Here is a 19,824-nt window from a genome sequence, read left to right as displayed (position 1 = left end):
TAAAGATAAAACATATTTGTGTCGAATTTTATCAAGATAACTTTATTTGACAATGAAATATGTGCGTTTAAGTAAGTTAAGTTAAGGGACTTATATGGGAGCTATGGCCAATAATGAACCGATCCGGGGAAAAAGTGGTAGAATGATTTATATGTAGACAAAACATATTCAAGTGGAATTTTATCCTTATAGCTTTAGAATTTAATGAAACATATTCGTTTAAGTGATTTTCGGAAGTGGACCTTATATGGGAGCTATGACCAATTATGAGCCTATCCGGAAAAAAATTCGCAGAGTGACTCATATAAAGACAAAACATATTTGTGTCGAATTTTATCACGATAGCTTTATTTCACAATGAAATATGTGCTTTTAAGTGATTTTCGGAAGTGGGCCTTATATGGTAGCTATGACCATTAATGGACCGATCCGCAAAAAATTTTGTGAAATGATTTGAATGTACACAAAACGTATTTTTGCCGAATTTTATCCCAATTTATCAATGAAAAATATGTGTTTAAGTGATTTTCGGAAGTGGACCTTATATGGGAGCTATGACCAATTATGGGCCTATCCAGAAAAAATTTAGTAGAATAATTCATATTTATACGAAATATATTTATGTCGAATTTTATAACGATAGCTTTATTTGACAATGAAATATGTATTTTTAAGTGATTTTCGGAAGTGGGGTTATATGGGAGCTATGACCAATAATGGACCGATCCGTAAAAAAATTTGTAAAATGATTTGCATTCATACAAAACATATTTGTGTCGAATTTTATCCCGATAGCTTTATAATTCAATAAAATATATGCGTTTAAGTGATTTTCGAAAGGGGACTTTATATGGGACCTATGACCAATTATGGACCTATCCGGAAAAAATTTCGTAGAGTGATTTATATGTAGACTAAACATATTCGTGTCGAATTTCATCACGATAGCTTTATATGACAATGAAATATGAGCTTTTAAATGATTTTCGGAAGTGGGCCTTATATGGGAGCTATGACCAATAATGGACCGATCCGTAAAAAATTTGGTAGAATAATTTGTTTGTACACAAAACATATTTAACTCGAATTTTATCGCAATAGCTTTATTCGTCAATGAAATATGTGCGTTTAGGTGATTTTCGGAAGTGGACCTTGTATGGGAGCTATGGCCAATTGGGGACCGACTGAGATCTATGTTGACAATATGGTTTCTGTTCATATTATATTTGCATGAACAAAATTTTGTGTTGATAGCGATATATTTGAGGGAGTAATTAACGATAAACTAATTTCCGGGAATATATACCTTTGTATGGGGGCTATGGGAAATATTGGATCGATTCTAAAGATTTTCAACAAAATTGATCACTGCCATGAAAAAATAATGTGTGAAAAAATTCATTGAAATATCTTTGGTAGTTTCTGAGAAAACTTCAAAAGAATTATGAAAAAAACGTAATTTTTCTCGAGGTAGTCTGTAATTTTTACTCATAACTTTTTGCGTTGTGAACCGATTTTACTGATTTTCAATACCAAACTGCTTAGGATAATAATAAATATTTTGGGTGAATTTGGTTGATTTCCTTTGCTTAGTTTTAACGTGAGCGTGTTTTACACAGACAGACAGACAGACGGACATAGCTAAATCGACTCAGAATTTCATGAGGACCCAGAATATAGATACTTTGTTGGGTCTTAGATGAATATTTCTTGGTGTTACACACGGAACGACAAACTTATATATACCCTCTATCACCACTGATGGTGGTGGAGGGTATAATTATTGGATACCGGGATTTTTGTTATTGAATGTGAAAATTATTTTTTTCTGTGATATTTGTGCACAATCGTGGTTTCAACAGACAGACGGACAGATATGGCTAGTTCGTCTTAGGATTTAATAAGAACCCAGAATAAGTGTATATACTTTTGTGGGTCAACAACCAAAATTTCGATGTATTACACTTTTCAATTCACTTTCGTTTTCGCAATATATTTACTTTATTTGGTCTTAGCGTTCAATAATATTATTATTTTCATTATCGTCTTTTTCATGCTTTAAAACTTTCATTCTGCTTATTAACCTCCCCTGTTCTTTGGTAGTATTTGTAAATTAAAGTTCTTTTGTATTGATTTCCTGAAATACACGTGGATGTCGAAATGTCTCCCATAGCTGTAGTTTAATTTACGCACGACCACATATACACATACAGACATTATTCCTTAATCTATCCAATCATATTGTATTATTAGTTATCGATAAAAATTGCTTTTGGGTTTAACCAAAATGATCCTTATGTTTCGTTGTATATTCTTAGTGAAGAATAGGGCTGCACGAAGAATTTAATGCTTCAAGATCAAGTTTATCGTAGGTTTTCTGTAGGAAATTAATTTCTGCTATATAATTTTGGATCGGCCTAATATACACAATGTGTCTACACTCATTCGATATTTATTTAGACACACGCTCATTCTGTCTAATCAAATACTAGCCCATGTGTATTTGTCTTCTAACGTACATACATACATACATTTATATTTGCCGTTACAGTTATTGGATTATTGGCTGTAGCCAATGTTTGGTTAGTAACAAACTATTGGTATGTGTACGAAAATTATTATTTTCATTTTCAGTTTATTAATAATCATCTGAGCAATAAGTAAGTATTTCTAACTTCTCATTGTCTGGGTTTAGATTTGTTTTTATATGTTTGAAGTATAAGCTATTGGTTCATTTTTACTTCAACAATGGAAATAGGAATGTTGGAAACAAAAATTATCGCAGACATTAAGATTCTCCAGCAAATTTGTCACTGATATGAAGTAATAATTTATAGCTAAACTTTGACATACAATTTCTGCAGAAAATTTATCGCTTACAAATTATTGCCGACATAAATTACACAGGCTTATAAAATTAAAAAAAAATCGAAACCCAAAAACTAAAGTATATAGGATTGGGAAGCGCTGAATCCGATCTCGGCACACACTGTATCCCCCACATTAGGTTTTCCAGATATCATATCATAAATAAAATTTAAAACGTGTCAATTTAAAGTAATGTTTAGAACTGCTCCATCTTATAGAAAAGTATTATTTGGTATCTTGGTTAAAAGTTGGTTGGCCTGTGTTATCTGCTGAATAGCTGTTTAAAAAACACTAAATTCTTTTAGAAAATGTGCTAATGACACAAAGTTAGTTAGTTAGTTAGTTAGTTGGTTAGTTAGTTAGTTAGTCAGTTAGTTAGTTAGTTAGTTAGTTAGTTAGTTAGTTAGTTAGTTAGTTAGTTAGTTAGTTAGTTAGTTAGTTAGTTAGTTAGTTAGTTAGTTAGTTAGTTAGTAGTTAGTTAGTTAGTTAGTTAGTTAGTTAGTTAGTTAGTTAGTTAGTTAGTTAGTTAGTAGTTAGTTAGTTAGTAGTTAGTTAGTTAGTTAGTTAGTAGGTTAGTTAGTTAGTTAGTTAGTTAGTTAGTTAGTTAGTTAGTTAGTTAGTTAGTTAGTTAGTTAGTTAGTTAGTTAGTTAGTTAGTTAGTTAGTTAGTTAGTTAGTTAGTTAGTTAGTTAGTTAGTTAGTTAGTTAGTTAGTTAGTTAGTTAGTTAGTTAGTTAGTTAGTTAGTTAGTTAGTTAGTTAGTTTAGTTAGTTAGTTAGTTAGTTAGTTAGTTAGTTAGTTAGTTAGTTAGTTAGTTAGTTAGTTAGTTAGTTAGTTAGTAGTTAGTTAGTTAGTTAGTTAGTTAGTTAGTTAGTTAGTTAGTTAGTTAGTTAGTTAGTAGTTAGTTAGTTAGTTAGTTAGTTAGTTAGTTAGTTAGTTAGTTAGTTAGTTAGTAGTTAGTTAGTTAGTAGTTAGTTAGTTAGTTCGTTAGTAGTTAGTTAGTTAGTTAGTAGTTAGTTAGTTAGTTAGTTAGTTAGTTAGTTAGTTAGTTTAGTTAGTTAGTTAGTTGTTAGTTTTTAGTTAGTGTTAGTTAGTTAGTTAGTTAGTTAGTTAGTTAGTTAGTTAGTTAGTTAGTTAGTTAGTTAGTTAGTTAGTTAGTTAGTTAGTTTAGTTAGTTAGTTAGTTAGTTAGTTAGTTAGTTAGTTAGTTAGTTAGTTAGTTAGTTAGTTAGTTAGTTAGTTAGTTAGTTAGTTAGTTAGTTAGTTAGTTAGTTAGTTAGTTAGTAGTAGTTAGTTAGTTAGTTAGTTAGTTAGTTAGTTAGTTAGTAGTTAGTTAGTTAGTTAGTTAGTTAGTTAGTTAGTAGTTAGTTAGTTAGTTAGTTAGTTAGTTAGTTAGTTAGTTAGTTAGTTAGTTAGTTAGTTAGTTAGTTAGTTAGTTAGTTAGTTAGTTAGTTAGTTAGTTAGTTAGTTAGTTAGTTAGTTAGTTAGTTAGTTAGTTAGTTAGTTAGTTAGTTAGTTAGTTAGTTAGTTAGTTAGTTAGTTAGTTAGTAGTTAGTTAGTTAGTTAGTTAGTTAGTTAGTTAGTAAGTAAATACCCCTATTTGGACCTGTTTTGAAGAAAGTTTACGTATTTAAAATTCTGTTTAAATTTTTCTTCGCTACACTGTTTATTATATGGATTTTATAGTTATTATTGTCTTCATTGGTTTTGGGTCATTCTCTTGTACGAAGTTAATAAATTTTTAACTAATATTGACATAATAGATTTCTCCTGCTACTATGTACATTGTACATATGTATTTTTAGTTAGTATTTATGTAAGATTATTCCTTTACATTGTAATTGTGTCCTTTAGCAGACAATGTTGATTGATTGTGATCTAAGAAAGACAAGCCAGGCATAGTCAAGGGAAATGTCCAATAATTAAACACATTTTTTAACTTATAACAATATCTGCACCAACTTAAAGGTAAAAGCTAATAAATACTCAATACAACCAGACAGCTTACAATTGTGTAGTATTGTCAAGGATAAATAATTTTCTATGAAATTTACATGTAAAAATAATAAACACTAATGATGTAAAGAAACTAAATATTTTGTAATAAATACTATTATAATTTGCAATGTTTTTGTTTAGCATAATTATTATTTTTTGTGGAAATTATTTTGGTTATTAATGACTATAGTTTCCCTCACTTAACCAATTAATTATAGACGTCTGTCTATGATTTGAATTGTTATGAATAAAAAAAATGAAGATTATATAACTGTTACTTATTAAACACATTAGTCTAATGGAAGAAGTTTTTTCATTTTATTAATAATTATGGTGGATATCTATAACTGTCATAATTAATTAAAGACTACTTTTTTAATAAACATTATTAATAGTATATTTAATTAATCAAAATTTCATGGTGTTTACCAATTTTTAACATAATTGTATTTTTTTTATATATATTTATAAAAATTTTAGTAAAAGCTTTAATTAGTTTAATAAAAATGTTGATTATAATGGTTTCAGTACTTATTATGTCTAATTATTATCTTTTTCAGTTTTGGTTTTAATTGCAACACTAAGGGTAAGTTTTGTATGTTCATTAAATGTAAATTGAATTTCTAAATAAAATTGATCAAGTAGCAAATACCTAAAGTTTCTATAAAATATTTGTCGCTGTTATGATATTTCAACATAAAAAATTAACGTTGACAAACAATTTCTGTGAAAAAGCCATTTTAACATTTCAGGAAAAATTTATCACAGTAATAAATTTTATATGAAAATCCATTAGCTACTTATTCTATGAACTTCTATTGCCGACATACAATGTTGATGAAAATGTGTAATTGGTATCAAATTTCTACAAAAGATTATCTATCGATGTAAAATTCCATTTGAAAATTTTTATTGAAATATGTCACTGATACAAGAAGTCCAATAGCTAATTTTTTCAAAACTAAATATGCTTCATGCTGGAAACACATGAAATACAACTATCAAGTATAGGCCGGTTCTTCAAAGTCAATATTGGGACAACTCGACCGTATACAGGAGTTCGACCTTCACGTTCACTGAAGCAAAATACGAGTTTTCCTTGTAATGGTTTGTGCTACTCACTGGCTAATCGATTGCAAATGGGTGTGTTCTTAAAGAAAACCTGTACCCTTATTTCATATTATTACATTCCATAAAACAATGAAACTCACCATGTTGCAACAGTTCCCGATAAGCAATAGTTACCGATAATCACATTCACCCTTTAATTTAATAGAATTGAATAGAAAATATATATAACGAACAACAATTTTCTTTTTTGTTTAAAAACGAAACAAGTTTTTTCTATAAATCGACTTTATTTTAAAAATATTTTTTAAAATATTCCAACTTCTGCACAACCCCCATTGTATTACGTATACGTGATATGCATATGTGTATAAATTACATATTACTCATACGTTTAGTGAACTGGAAAAAAAGTCAGTTTTTTTGTTCGTTTAGTCTATTATTGGATAAGTGTAAGTTATTGTGATCTTTGACAGACATTTTAAATATTGATTTTTGTTAAACGTAGTAAGAAAAATGCGTGTGTGTATTTTACCTGTTTTATTACTAAAACGCTAAAGGTGAAAAAAATAAATAAATTTAAACCTTATAACCTACACGTGTGTAAAATGTAAAATAATATTTATTGTGTTTTATTTTCATTTCAAATACAAACCTCTCTGTTTTGTTTTTAAGTATTATTTTTCTTTCTTTTTAAAAATATTTAATATTTTATTTGTTTCTTTTTCTGCTTTATACACAACACTTACATATACATACATATACATATATTTTATTTATTTATTTTTGTATATTAAATTTAAACTTATTTATTAATCTTTAGTTTAGTTTCTGTTTTTCTTACATTACATTAACTTATTTATGACATAAAATTTTGTTGTTTAGTTTGTTTGTTTAAAATGCTATGATTGTTTTATTAAGTTTTCTTTTAAAATTTTATTGAAATTTTCTGCTTAAATTTAATGTAAAACTTAATAACACTGAATAGTTATATTTATTAAAAATTATAAAAAAAAATTGTTTAAGTAAAAATTATTGCCATTTGTTTACAATTTCGTTTAATATTTATTTGTTTAAAAACACTATACAATATGCAACTATTATGCAATACAATTATTCATTAATAATCATTTACAATTTTACAGTATTTTTTTACATAATGTGTTTAATAAAAATGGCATACTTTTAGGGTTTTGGCAAAATTCTTATGGGGTTTTTCTTTTACGAAGAGTCTTTTTTAGGTTTTATGTTAAATTTTTTGATGTGTTATTTTAAATTTTCATAAATTCTTCAAATATTGTAAAATTATATTTCTGTTTTAAAATATTGTTATTTATAGTATATTTGTTTTGAATATAATTTTTATTATTTAATATACAACCCTCTAATGCTTTTATTGAGACTATGTTTATTTGGTTATAAACAATTGAAAAAGAAGAGGTTTTGCTGATGAAAAACTATAAAAATACTAACATTTCTCATAAGAAGCTTTAAGCTTCTTTTGCAACATTTGCAAATAATGGTTATTTTACAATTGTTATTTACAAAAACTGTAACTAATGCTGTCCTGTTAATTAAGAAGATCCAAGAGATTTACCTTTTTATACCCTACACGACTATAGTGGGAAGGGTATTATTCGTTTGTGCTGATGTTTGTAACGCATTAAAATATTAGTACTTTACCCACCATAATGTATACCGATCGACTCAGAATCACTTTCTGAGTCGATTTAACGATGTCCGTCCGTCCGACCATCCATGTGTCAATGTAAACGTTGTTATCAATGTACAGTTCGTAATTTTCAATATACACCTTTGTTTTGACCCAAGGACGAAAGCTATTGAAAATGGTTCAAATCGGTCCATCATTTCACCTGGCCCTCATACAACTGAACCCCCCGAAAAGGGCTTTTGAGCTCATAATTATGTATAATATAAATGTATCTCGATGAAAGTTCGCACAACTAAGTTTTATACAAGCCTTGATGACGTTGCCGAATTTCGGACTTCATTTGACCCTAGCCCCCATACAAAGATAAATGCTTTATTATGAAAAATAAATCACATTTAGTATTAATAACTGGTGTAGGGTATCAGAGCAAAACCACTTCCTTCTTCAACCTGCCACCTATCGATATATTTTAATGGTAATAGGAGACTTGGGAGGTAAAAAAGAATGGGTAATATTTTAGATATAGGATTTAATTATTCAAACATCTAAAACGGCAAGAACGAATTTAAAGGCCCTTTACATGATCACACTTTACGTACCTAAATTCTAATGAAAATGAAAATGAAATTCGATCCGTACGACAAAAAAGAGAATAAAAGTCGTATGATTTATATTTTTTGTGTCTACACGATTAGTTTTAAACTATAACAAAGTAAGATGGAAACAGCTGAATTATTGCAAATAATTAAGAGAGTCACGCGACTGTCAAATTACCCATTCGTATTTTCTCTCAATATGTGATGGTTTCATTACATATTGCGTTTGGACGATCCCATCTGTACTCTTCTACACAAAATTTTGACAGATCATATTACTTGTGTGCTCGTGTAAAGGGGGCTTTACTCTATAGTGTGTTGCGCAATCCACTAAAAATTGGTATGTTCTTGAAAAACGATCTGTTTTTCAGAAAAACTGTTTCTTTTATAGTTAGTATTTAAAATCATCTATGCAGTCATCTATGCAGTCGCGAACATCATTCTGTGTTTTCATGTACAAAATATACATTTCTGATTTCTTAACACATATTATTTAAGAAGTTTGCTTCAAATGCATTCAGTACGACTGAAAAAAAAATATAGTATGTTGTGCATACAATCGACCACTAATGGGTGTGGTGTTTATAAACGATGAACCAATTCCATTATAATGTTTGTAAAACAAAGAAACACAACCTAAGCCAAGATGGTTCTTAAGTGAATCAATAAATTTGGATACTCTGCTATCACCAATAAGTGAAAACCATATTACTTACATATCCAGAACATCAAATTCTTCATCAAGATTTCATCAAGAAGTTTGTTTCACATGTGAATAGTACGACAAGTCCACTAGACGATCAAGTACTAATGGGAGTGTTCATGATGATAAACATGTTCCCTAATTTCAAAGTAACAAATTCTAACAAGCAATACATTGCAACAGTTTTCCAGGGAATCCATAGAGGGCAATACCTTACTATCTTCGATAAACATCTTCTTTAGAACGCGGAGGCGAACATCAGACTATATTATCTTAATCAAAAGATACATTTTTGTCTACTCTATATATGTAGATTAATTAGAAAGTTGTGGTAGACTAATAATTAAGTGTCAACTAAACTGGAAATGTTCTTCATAAAAAACAATTCCTAAAATTTATAACAGTTCCTAAAAGTATAAAGAAATAAAATACACCACAGTGAATCAATAAAATACCCTACTGTCAGCAATCAACACCTTTGCCCTTCTTAATATCATAATGTGTTCTCATGTCCAGAATCAAATTTGTGAGTTTATGCTTTACAATGAGAAATTAGCACGATTCTATTCGGAGATTGTCATTATTGTAAGAATAAAAAGAACAATTTCTGTTCCACCTGGAGAAGTATAGATAGAGTTGGCAGTTTGACATATTTTTAAAAGATTCCTTCTATAACAAACGTTCGAGAGAACGTTATTAAACAGCTTGCCATACTTTATCGAATGCCTTGGAATTTACAATCGTCCCCATTTTCCTTTTACGATTGAAATATGATGAATTGAACTACAATGTAGTGCTGTAATATTCTACTACTTTTGATTACTCAATACTACTCAATACTTTTCGTTTGGGTACTCAATACTACTCGATACTTTTAACGGTTTTATTTTAAATTAAAAACGAGGAATTTAATTAAGTTAAATCCATATACAAGTCTGAAAGTATTGAGTAACTACTTTTTATTATTGAGTACCCAAAAAATAGGGCAAATACTCGATACCCACTACTCAATACTTTAACAGCACTACTACAATGTCTTTCCGATAATAAGTTTCCAGTAGTACGTCTACCACGACAGATATCCGATCGATAAGTGAATGTGAGCATATTCATATAAAACATCTAAGAATTTGTAGTCGGGCATGGCCGACCATATGATACCCTACACAATTGAAAATTTTAAAAAATTTAATTATTCAGAAATATTTTAACAATTTGTCGACAAAAAGGTAGATTTTCTAAAAAAGGGGTTATATAGAGACATGGGCTTAATATGGTTATTAGTGTTTATATGTGAATTTTGACCATCAAGTCATTTTCTGAAGGGGATTTTATATTAGGGATTGGGTTAAGACTTTTTAGAGAGATCTTGTATCTTAATATTAAAATTAACATAATTATGAGCTCAAAAGCCGTAGTATGGGAGCTATGCGATATAATGGAACGATTTTAACCTTGGGTATAAAGAAGAGTTTGTGCCAAATTTCAGCAAAATATCTTGAAAATTGCTACATGTAGCGTGCGCACAAGATTTAAATGGACACACAGACGGACAGATGGACAAACGGACATAGCTAAATTGATGCAGAAAGTGATTCTGAGCCGTATACTTTAAGGGCATTTTTGGGTGTTACAAACATCAGAACAAACATATAATACCCTCCCCACTATAGTCGAGATTTCATTTACCTATCGCTGTCTTTTGAATCTCAGTGAGAGCAATGACTTCTTATGTATTTCGATACTGCTCTGTCAACATTTTAAAATATCGATAGAACTATCGATTGGCATAAGTCTGAACGATGTGAACATCAATTCAAACTAGATTATAAACTATGATGTCTTATATTTTCCCCTGTATTAAAGTTATCAATGGTTTATTAAACAGTTTTCCCATATAATTCCTATTATAAATCATCCAGTAAACAAAATTATTTCAAGCGGGGAAAAATTTCGTAACTTAAACATTACGCCCATTGAAGTTATTCTATGACAATAAATCATTGCGATGGGCATCCTTCCTGTGACAAGCAGGCTTTACTTTTGATGTACTTATTCATCGCTTGCATTTTTCTTCTTTTTTAAGTCAATTTTCGGTATCGTGTGGCTTAACACGTATTTTTTATTTATTAAAGAAAAGTAAGTGTATATTTTTTATCACATTTTACAAAAAAGAAAAATCTCCTTAACAAAGTAATATTTTCATTCAATTTACACTCGTCTAGAATAGCATGATTGATGACTGGTTTTTTGATTTCTTAATTTAGCATTCAAAAAAGAAATAAATTTAGATTTCAATCTGCATTACTGTAAACTTATATGAACAAAAATACAAAATTCATTATTCTTATCTTAAAAAAATATAAAAAAATATATGTACCTACATATATTCGAAAAAACTCTACCCAGCATTAGAGGGTTGTTAGTACATAATTTTACCTTTACAAAAACCACCACGACGGCCACTTTTATTTGCTGAATTATTGCGAGCCATCATCACACTCGCACTCATCTTTTCGCTCAACTCCCCTTTCACTGGCTTCACTTCCAACACCTTTTCATTGTTTGGCAGTGATGTTGTTGTTGTTGCTGTTTTGTGTTTCATTTTTGAGCTCTGTTGTTGTTGTTGTAGTGAAGCATTTTCATTACCCTCTTCCGCCTCAATGCCATCTCCATTAACATCACCGGTACCAATATCTCCACCTTCATCATTTATTATCATTAGTCAACTAAAGTCTGGACCATCACCTTCATCGGAACAACCCGAAATAGTTTTATGAAATGTAGCCGGTGCCATAAGGGCTCGTGCTGCAATCATTTGGAAATTTTCCGAGGCACGGAAACCACTGCGTGTACAAACACAGCGACAAACAATACGCTTAAAGGCAATACGGAATTCATGTGAAAATAAGGCGTAAATTAAAGGATTTATGGCCGAGTTGCAATAGCCGAGCCAGAAGAGCACAGAGAAGACGGTTGGTTGTATGCAGTGATCACAGAAGGCTCTTATTAAGTACATGGTAAAAAATGGCAACCAGCAGAAAATGAAACCACCCACTATAATGGCCAAAGTTTTGGCAGCCTTAGTTTCAACCTTAAAACGTTTCACTTGGAACTTGACCGATCTTTTGCCTCTATGCTTTTTATCCGACTTCTTAAGCAAACTATCGGTGTGGGATTCCATTAATTTATTTGAGTGTGAGGGAGTATTAGTGTCAACATGCTCGTTGTTGTCAACATTAAAGGTGGTCTCTCCAATTTCGAATAGACTACTCTTAAAGGAACTTCTACGACCATTGATCAGTGACGTGGATGCCGACTGTTGTGTGTTGGTGGCGGTGCTGCTCACCACTGAGGCATAAGCCGGCGGTGTACTATTGATGGAAGTGGTGGAATCCAACATATTTTCCGAGGATGGAAATGATACTTTTATGGAGACTTTTTCATGTTTTGTTCTAGGAACTCTCATTGAGGTGGCTCTCTTAGGAGTGGCACTCAGTTGATGTGGCACACTGGCATGATGATGTTGCAAAGGATACATTTCCTCATTGTTGCTATTCACACTCAACGTAGAAGACATGGAATGCACGGAGAGTGGAGTTCTTTGTGGCGTAGAACAGGGTCGACCACGATGTATGCGCAGCACCAGTTGTGTCTCATCTACTCGATTTGTACGTGACTCATGTGGACTGCCTGCAAATGTAAGTTTTTGTTTCGTTTTGTTGGTTTTGGTTTTTATTTCTTAGAAAAAATTTATATTTTTTTTGCGGAAGGGGGGACAAAAAAATGTATGTATGATGGCATTAACAAATTTTACCAAGACATAAAGAATTATATATATAAAGAAACGTTATTTATACAAACAAATTAGTGATTTAGTTGCGGACAAAAAAAATTTTGATGACACATTCGTTAAAGGGACATCCAAAAAAATTAGATTTATATATATTTAAGGAAGAAAAACGTTCTTAATTACAAAATGCATTAATTAAAAAAATGTGTGTTAGGAATTAAATATTACAGTTTAATGAATGTATTTTTATTTATATTTTATTATTAACAATATTTAAATAAAATTAGGTTATTTATGTAGGCAAATGCTATTGGTTTAATATTGTATATTATGTGTGTAATGATTAAATTTTCAATAGTATTTTTATACAAATACTGCTTATGTTAATGCGTAATGAGGCGTTTATTTAATTTTGATTTCAAAACTCACAACTTGGCCTTGAAATGTTCTTTAACAGAAAATAAATTGAAAATTTTTAAAATATCTTTATGTTATTCTTATTCATGAAATCATTAATCATTTTGATCATTAAAGGCGGAATGAATGAAAGTTAAATGTTTACCTTTCTCCTTTAGTAAATAACTTGTTATATGCTGGAATTCTTATATGGAGACTATTGTCCTACACCCACGAGAACAATAATTTAGTCAGAATTAACTATAAACATCTGCACAGTGCCACATTTAGAACATTCTGGCACTACCAAAAAGTCTAATTTTAGAAGTACGGGCATCTTATTAAATATACATACATATATGTTCATAATAAGATTTAGGACAACCTCAGCAAAAAAGGGGCGGTTATATCATGTCCACGACCACTTCGTATATTAATGCTAATTTAGGTATTCTGGAGTACAATAACAAGTCGTAACTTAATAATAGACAAACTCAATCAAACCTTATCAGATCAAAATGCTTTAAATAAGCAGCCGTAATTATAGTGAGGACACGCCTTAAGTATAGTCTGGCGTGACCGACCATATGATACCCTACACCAGTTATGAATATTAAATGTGATTTATTTTTTATAATAAAGCATTTATCTTTAATATTACCTTGTTCCAATACATTTAAGCAATTTGTGGATGAAAAACTAATTTTCTGAAAGAGGCTTAATATTTTTGTGAATTTAAAATTTTGTGAATTTATTTATATTTATATAATATTTATTTGTGCTGAATTTCATCGCGTTATTTGTGTTTATAAGTTAATTTTGGACTTTCAAGTAATTTTTTGAAGGGGGCTTTGGGTCAAATGATAAAACTTATTTTTGCCGCTTTTTATCGATATACAGGTATATTTAACATATTTATGAGCTCTGCTCAGAAACACTTTTCGGGGGGTTCTGTTTTATTGGGGCTAGGTGAAATAATGGACCGATTTTAATCATTTTCAGTAGACTTCGTCCTTGAGCGTGTGTGCCAAATTTCATCCAATTATCTTGAAAATTGCGACCTGCACCTTGCGCACAAGGACACTAAAGTGGTGTAGGGTATAAAAAATCCGTGTTAATTATACCCTACACCACCATAGTGGGGAGGGTATTATACGTTTGTGCTGATGTTTGTAACGTACACCTTAAAGTATACCGGTCGACTTAGAATCACTTTCTGAGTCGATTAAGTATCTCTACAAAAATCGGCAAAACTTAGTCCTATGTACATACGTCTTAATAATAATTCCGATTTTCGTAATTATAGGACTTTATTTGACCCTAGCCCCCATACAAAGTCCTCTTCAGAAAATGACTTGAAGGTCAATAATTCACTTATAAACACAAGTATCACAATGAAATAAAGTATACATAACTCTAATGTAAACGTTAAGCCATGTACCAAAATGTATAAGGATAGCCCCATATTTACCCCATATTTACCCTTGACCCCATATAGCCCCTCTTTTAGAAAATCACTTTTTTCAACAAATTGTTTAAATATTTCGGAATTAAGGTAAACAACTTAAATGCTTTATTATTAAAAATAATACACATTTTTAACATTCTCAATGGTGTAGGGTATCATATGGTCGGGCATACCCGACTATACTTTCCTACTTGTTTTACAAATTATTTTTTAAATGTATTAAAACTTATATCATAGCATTTACAACTTTAATAATAATAGTTGATAATTTTAAAGATTATAGCATATCGTTCAAAATTTTAAAAGTGGGCGTGGTCATTACAAATATTTCAGTTATATTTGTTAAGATTAATGCAGATTTTAATAACATTTAGTTTTAAACAATGTTGAAAAGAACATTTTCAAACAAGTAAATCAAAAGCAGTAAAAAAAGTAGACATGGTCATGATATTGCCGCCCACATTTTTTTAGGTTTATAATTAAGTTTTTGTCATAGCTTTTGAAACTCATATTAACTAGAAAAATATACATTTTTTTAGGTTTATAATTAAGTTTTTGTCATAGCTTTTGAAACTCATATTAACTAGAAAAATATTATTTTGAAAGTGGAACTTTAGAGTCAGATTTCTCCAAAAACAAACATGTTATCGTATTTTTCCGATGTTTTCATGCTACTGGAAGTCGTAGGTCACATGTACGCAAAAATCGGGAAAATCGAGCAGATTTCGGCAAATGAAAAATTTTAAGGACTAGTATATCAAGTAGTTTACAGATTAATCTATTGACTGGTCTATACGGCCTAGTTTATTGACTAATCAATAACGGTATTATTGACTAGTCTATGGAATAGTTTATTGGAAAAATTATGGACTGGTCTATTAACTAGTCTATGTGTTAACCTACTGACTAATGTATTGTTTAGTTAATTGGCTAGTATATTAACTAGTCTATTGACTAGTTTATTAACTAGTCTATTGACTAGTCTATGAACCTATCTATTGACTAATCTATGAAATATTGTATTGAATAATTTGTGCTTTATCCATGAGAACGGTAATTTATTTAGAATTGTTTTCTGAATCTTCTTCACGATGTTCGTCTGTCTGTTTTTTAAATCAAACTAGAGTTCATAGACTAGTCTATTGGCTGGTCTTTGAACGAATCTATTAAGTACTTATTTAAACAAATATATTGAATATTCTATTGTCTATTGACTAGTATATTTACTAGACTATGTTCTATGGATTAGTCTATGAAAAATTTATGGAAAAGTCTACAGAATAGTTTATGGAATTGTTTATTGAGTAGTCTGTGGATTAGTCATTAACCAGTCTTTGGACACTGATCGAAGTAACTGATTGGAGGAATTTGTAAAAACTATTTTAATTGATTTCTGTGTTTTGTATCTTATTGGAACAATGATTGCACACATTCCAATTATTTTATGTTAAAACCTAAAAATATATTTATTGCTAATATTTTTGCAAAAATCCTCTTCAGAGCCGTGTTCCACCAGTTAACGTAGTCGTGTCGATGATTTAAAAAGATTTTTAATAGGAGATAGATTGCAGGCATGGGGGGTAATGATTACATTTTAAGTAATTGTAATTGAAGTTTTACCAATTACAATTACTTGTAATTGTAATTGAAGTTTTGTACATTACAATTATTTGTGATTGTTATTGAAGTTTTGACAATTACTATTACTTGGTAATCGAAATTTTGCCAACTACATTTGCAATTACATTTGAAGTAATTGTAATTGAAGTTTTTACCAATTAAAATTAATTGTAATTGTAATTGAAGTTTTGACTATAACAATTACTTGTAATAGTAATTGAAGTTTTGCCAAATACAATTACTTGTAATTGTAATTGAAGAATTTCCAATTACAATTACTTGTAATTTTGAACTTTGTTCCTTATAATTACATGTAATTTGTAATTAGTAATACCTAATTTACAATAACAAGTAATTTTAATTGGAAATAATTTTAATTACAAGTAATTGTAATTGGAAAAACTTCAATTACAAGTATTTGTAATTGGTTATTGCTCAATTACACATTACAAGTAAATGTAATTGATCATATAATGAATTACTTTGTGTAATCATTACCCCCCATGCCTGATAGATAGATCCTTTTTTTGGAAGGAAAAGTGTGATGTGGTTTGCAATCTAAATGAAATTACAGAGAATTAAGGAACTGAAAATGTAGGATCTACTCGACATTTTCGAATATTATAAAAGGATCGACGGTTTAAACGTTGGACTTTTATCATATGGGCTTTAAGGCGTTTTCAATAAACATATATAGCTAGATTTTTAAGGATCTTAAAAAGACCCAGAATATATGTATAAATTATTATTTATCAACCAATAGCAAATACCTTTTCTAAAAAAATTCAAATATATCTCTTTTTCAAATTTTAAGACTAAATTTATAATATTTTTTCAATAATTAGAAAATATAAGAAAAAATTAATAAACAGAGATAAAATGTTGCATAAAATAAGGGGATTAGTTGTAAAAACCGTAAAAATTCCTTTTTATTGTTTTGCTCTTAAATTTGCACAATTTAGTTAAAAGATTAATAAAACGCTTAATTTAATCAATTTTTAAATTGTTATTAACAAACATAAAATACAGCACTTTTTCAGCCAATTTAACATATTAACAAAAACACATAAAAATAAATTTATTTTTCACATTTATTAGAATTTAGACTTGAAAAAATTTAACTTATTCCTAATGGTAAAAAGAAAGAAGAATTAACAAACAATTTTAGACAAACACACACACACAAAAATATTGACCAAAAAATACAACAACATTTAGATTTTGAGAAAAGAAAAACAAATGGAAAAATTTTAAATTCTTTTGTCTAACAAAAAAGATTTATTTAAGAAAAAAGAATTAAATAAAAACACAATTAGATTTTGAGACTAAAATGAAAATTGATTTTTTATTGAACTGAAAGAAAAAAAAATATATATAAAAAACAAGAAAGAAAATTAAATTTATTCGTTTAAAAAAAAAACATATTGATTGAGGTTGTATTTATTGTTTAATATTGAGTGTGTGTAAGTTTGTTTGTGTATGAGTATGTACATATGTATTGGTGTTTCTGTAAGTGTGTTTGTTTTTAATAAATTCTTTTGTTTTCCTACATTTATTTTCAGGTTTTTTTTTACAATTATAAAACAATCATAATATTTTTGGTAAAAATTGTTCTAGTGATTTACTTCTATTTTTCTAAAATGAGCATATTTTATAAATAATTTAGAATTTATTAGTTTTTAATCTACAGAGGATTTTTATTATTATTTTTTTTTTGTATTTAATTTTATTCTTTTGACGATTTTAATTATTTAAAATGTTATTTAAAGGAATTTATGTTATGTGTCTGTGTTGGTTTTAATTTAAATTAAAAAGCTTTTATTGGAATTTATTAATATTTGGGAATAATTACAGTTATTATTTATAAAAAAATTTCACTTACTTTAATGATGATTTTGAAAATGTTTTAAAGTATGCGTATTATGTACAGGAATTTGAAGTTGTAGATGTTGGTTGAGTTAGCAATGTTGTTGTTTGTGTTAAAAGAGTGATGAGTTTTGATTTGTTTTGTAAAACTATTTTATTATTTATAATTTTTCTCTTTTGTTGCTTAAACTTATGTAAATGTAACACTGTTGATTTAATTTTTTTTATTAATTTAGCTTTTAATTTTTTTTAGCATTATATGTAAAGTATATAATCAATCCATTATCAATCAATATAATTTTTATTTAAAGAAAATGTCTGTCTATCCCTATGTACATACAAGTGTATCTCAAACTAATATAGCTTGATGTAATTGGATATTTGAAAAATTTTAGTACCAGGTAAAAGTAATATTGGAATTGGTTAAATAATAACATATCTTATACGAATGTGCCTCGAAAACTGTAACAAAATTAACTCCGTTTTTCAGAAAATTACATAAAACGAGTAGGTCTAACGTTATCAACTAGTCTGTACGTCCGTGAAGCTTTTAATCAAACTACATGATGCAGTTTTGAAGAAAACTCAATAAAATTTGCTTCATGATCTTCAAATGTGACTAAAACAAAGTCTATTTAAATGACACTATTTAAATGAAGAAATTGAATATTATTACATCAGAATTTTCCAATCTGCGTTTCTTAAGGGATGTAATATCTGGAATAGCATTGTTTGCAAGATATTTGGATCTAATTATACATAGATTGTTTTCCAGCGTTTCATAACGCATGCTCTACATTCGTCTGAATCCGTTCGCCCAATTTTATATAGTTGTGCCCTGTATAGTTGTAAATTTATGTCTCCACTGTATATAGAATACCTCGGATTTATTTATACTGAGGCGGCTTCCAGTTCTGCTCTTGTTGCCTTCCTCAAGCTCCCTTCTCTTTATACCTTCATTCCTCTGTGGGCCATTATCCCCTACTGACCTGATACCCATAATGATGCGGAGAGCTTACCACTGGAACAGTATTCTATAATGACAATCTCTGATAGTCCAATTCTCTTAATACCTTCACTCGTTTATTGGTCATTATACCCAAGTGACCTGGTACCCATATGATGCAGATAGCTTACTACTGGAAGAGTATTCTATAATGGCTCCCTTGGATAAACCAATTCTGTGCTTGATTTAACCATATTACTTATATTGCCCTAATTGCCTTCTCTAATCCATTTTGCTCATTCCATGATTACACTTCTGTTGGGAACCTGTTTTAGCTTCCTAGTACCTACCTTTTTACAAAATATTCGTTCAGGAGTTTGCTCTAATGAACATTACAACTCAGAAACGTCATTGTATCCGAATGTCTGTCTATTTGTCTGTATATCTATCCGTATAATATATATATTTATGTGTGTCTAGCTGGTTGCCTGTTTCCCTGTCTAACTGTCGTTCTGAGGCATTTTACCTTGATGGAGGTGACGTGATAGCAATCCGGATCAAAAGAGGTGCTACCAGCACCCCTAGTCTACCGGGACTACATACTGTTACTGTCAAATCTATCCCCGGTATTTCCTTGATAATCTGGTATCACAGGAACCGGTATCCCGCATGTCAGAATGTGTTGATATTAAATGAATAAGATACATAATTGATTAAGAATATATGGACTTAGCCATACCCATATACTCGTTTGAATACGGCGGATGTTTTCTCTTGAGTGTGTGGTATGAATTAGAAGTATAGTGGTTTGAACTGAATCTCGTTCGGATAAC

At 29.5% G+C, this 19,824-nt stretch overlaps 1 protein-coding gene across 2 annotated transcripts in view; it reads right to left on the bottom strand.

Annotated features, from left to right (window-relative positions):
* Positions 1-19,824, bottom strand: part of LOC119604047 (octopamine receptor Oamb) — a 178,542-nt gene that overhangs the window by 12,855 nt on the left and 145,863 nt on the right. Inside the window, exon 7 of one of the 2 annotated variants that reach the window (XM_037956399.1) lies at positions 6,904-12,595. The exons of the other annotated variant lie outside the window; for it this stretch is intronic. Within the exon in view, the coding sequence (XP_037812327.1) occupies positions 11,628-12,595 (968 nt within the window). The 3' untranslated portion in view covers positions 6,904-11,627. Of the gene's footprint in view, positions 1-6,903; positions 12,596-19,824 lie in introns of those variants that run through there. 2 annotated transcript variants of the gene reach the window in all.

This window comes from Lucilia sericata, unplaced genomic scaffold, assembly GCF_015586225.1.
Source record: "Lucilia sericata isolate MDLA Ls3-8-SP2 unplaced genomic scaffold, ASM1558622v1 Contig000356F_arrow, whole genome shotgun sequence".
Classification (NCBI taxonomy): Eukaryota; Metazoa; Arthropoda; class Insecta; order Diptera; family Calliphoridae; genus Lucilia; species Lucilia sericata.
The sequence above is the reverse complement of the archived record's forward strand: the minus strand, read 5'-3'. Positions and strand labels throughout refer to the sequence as shown.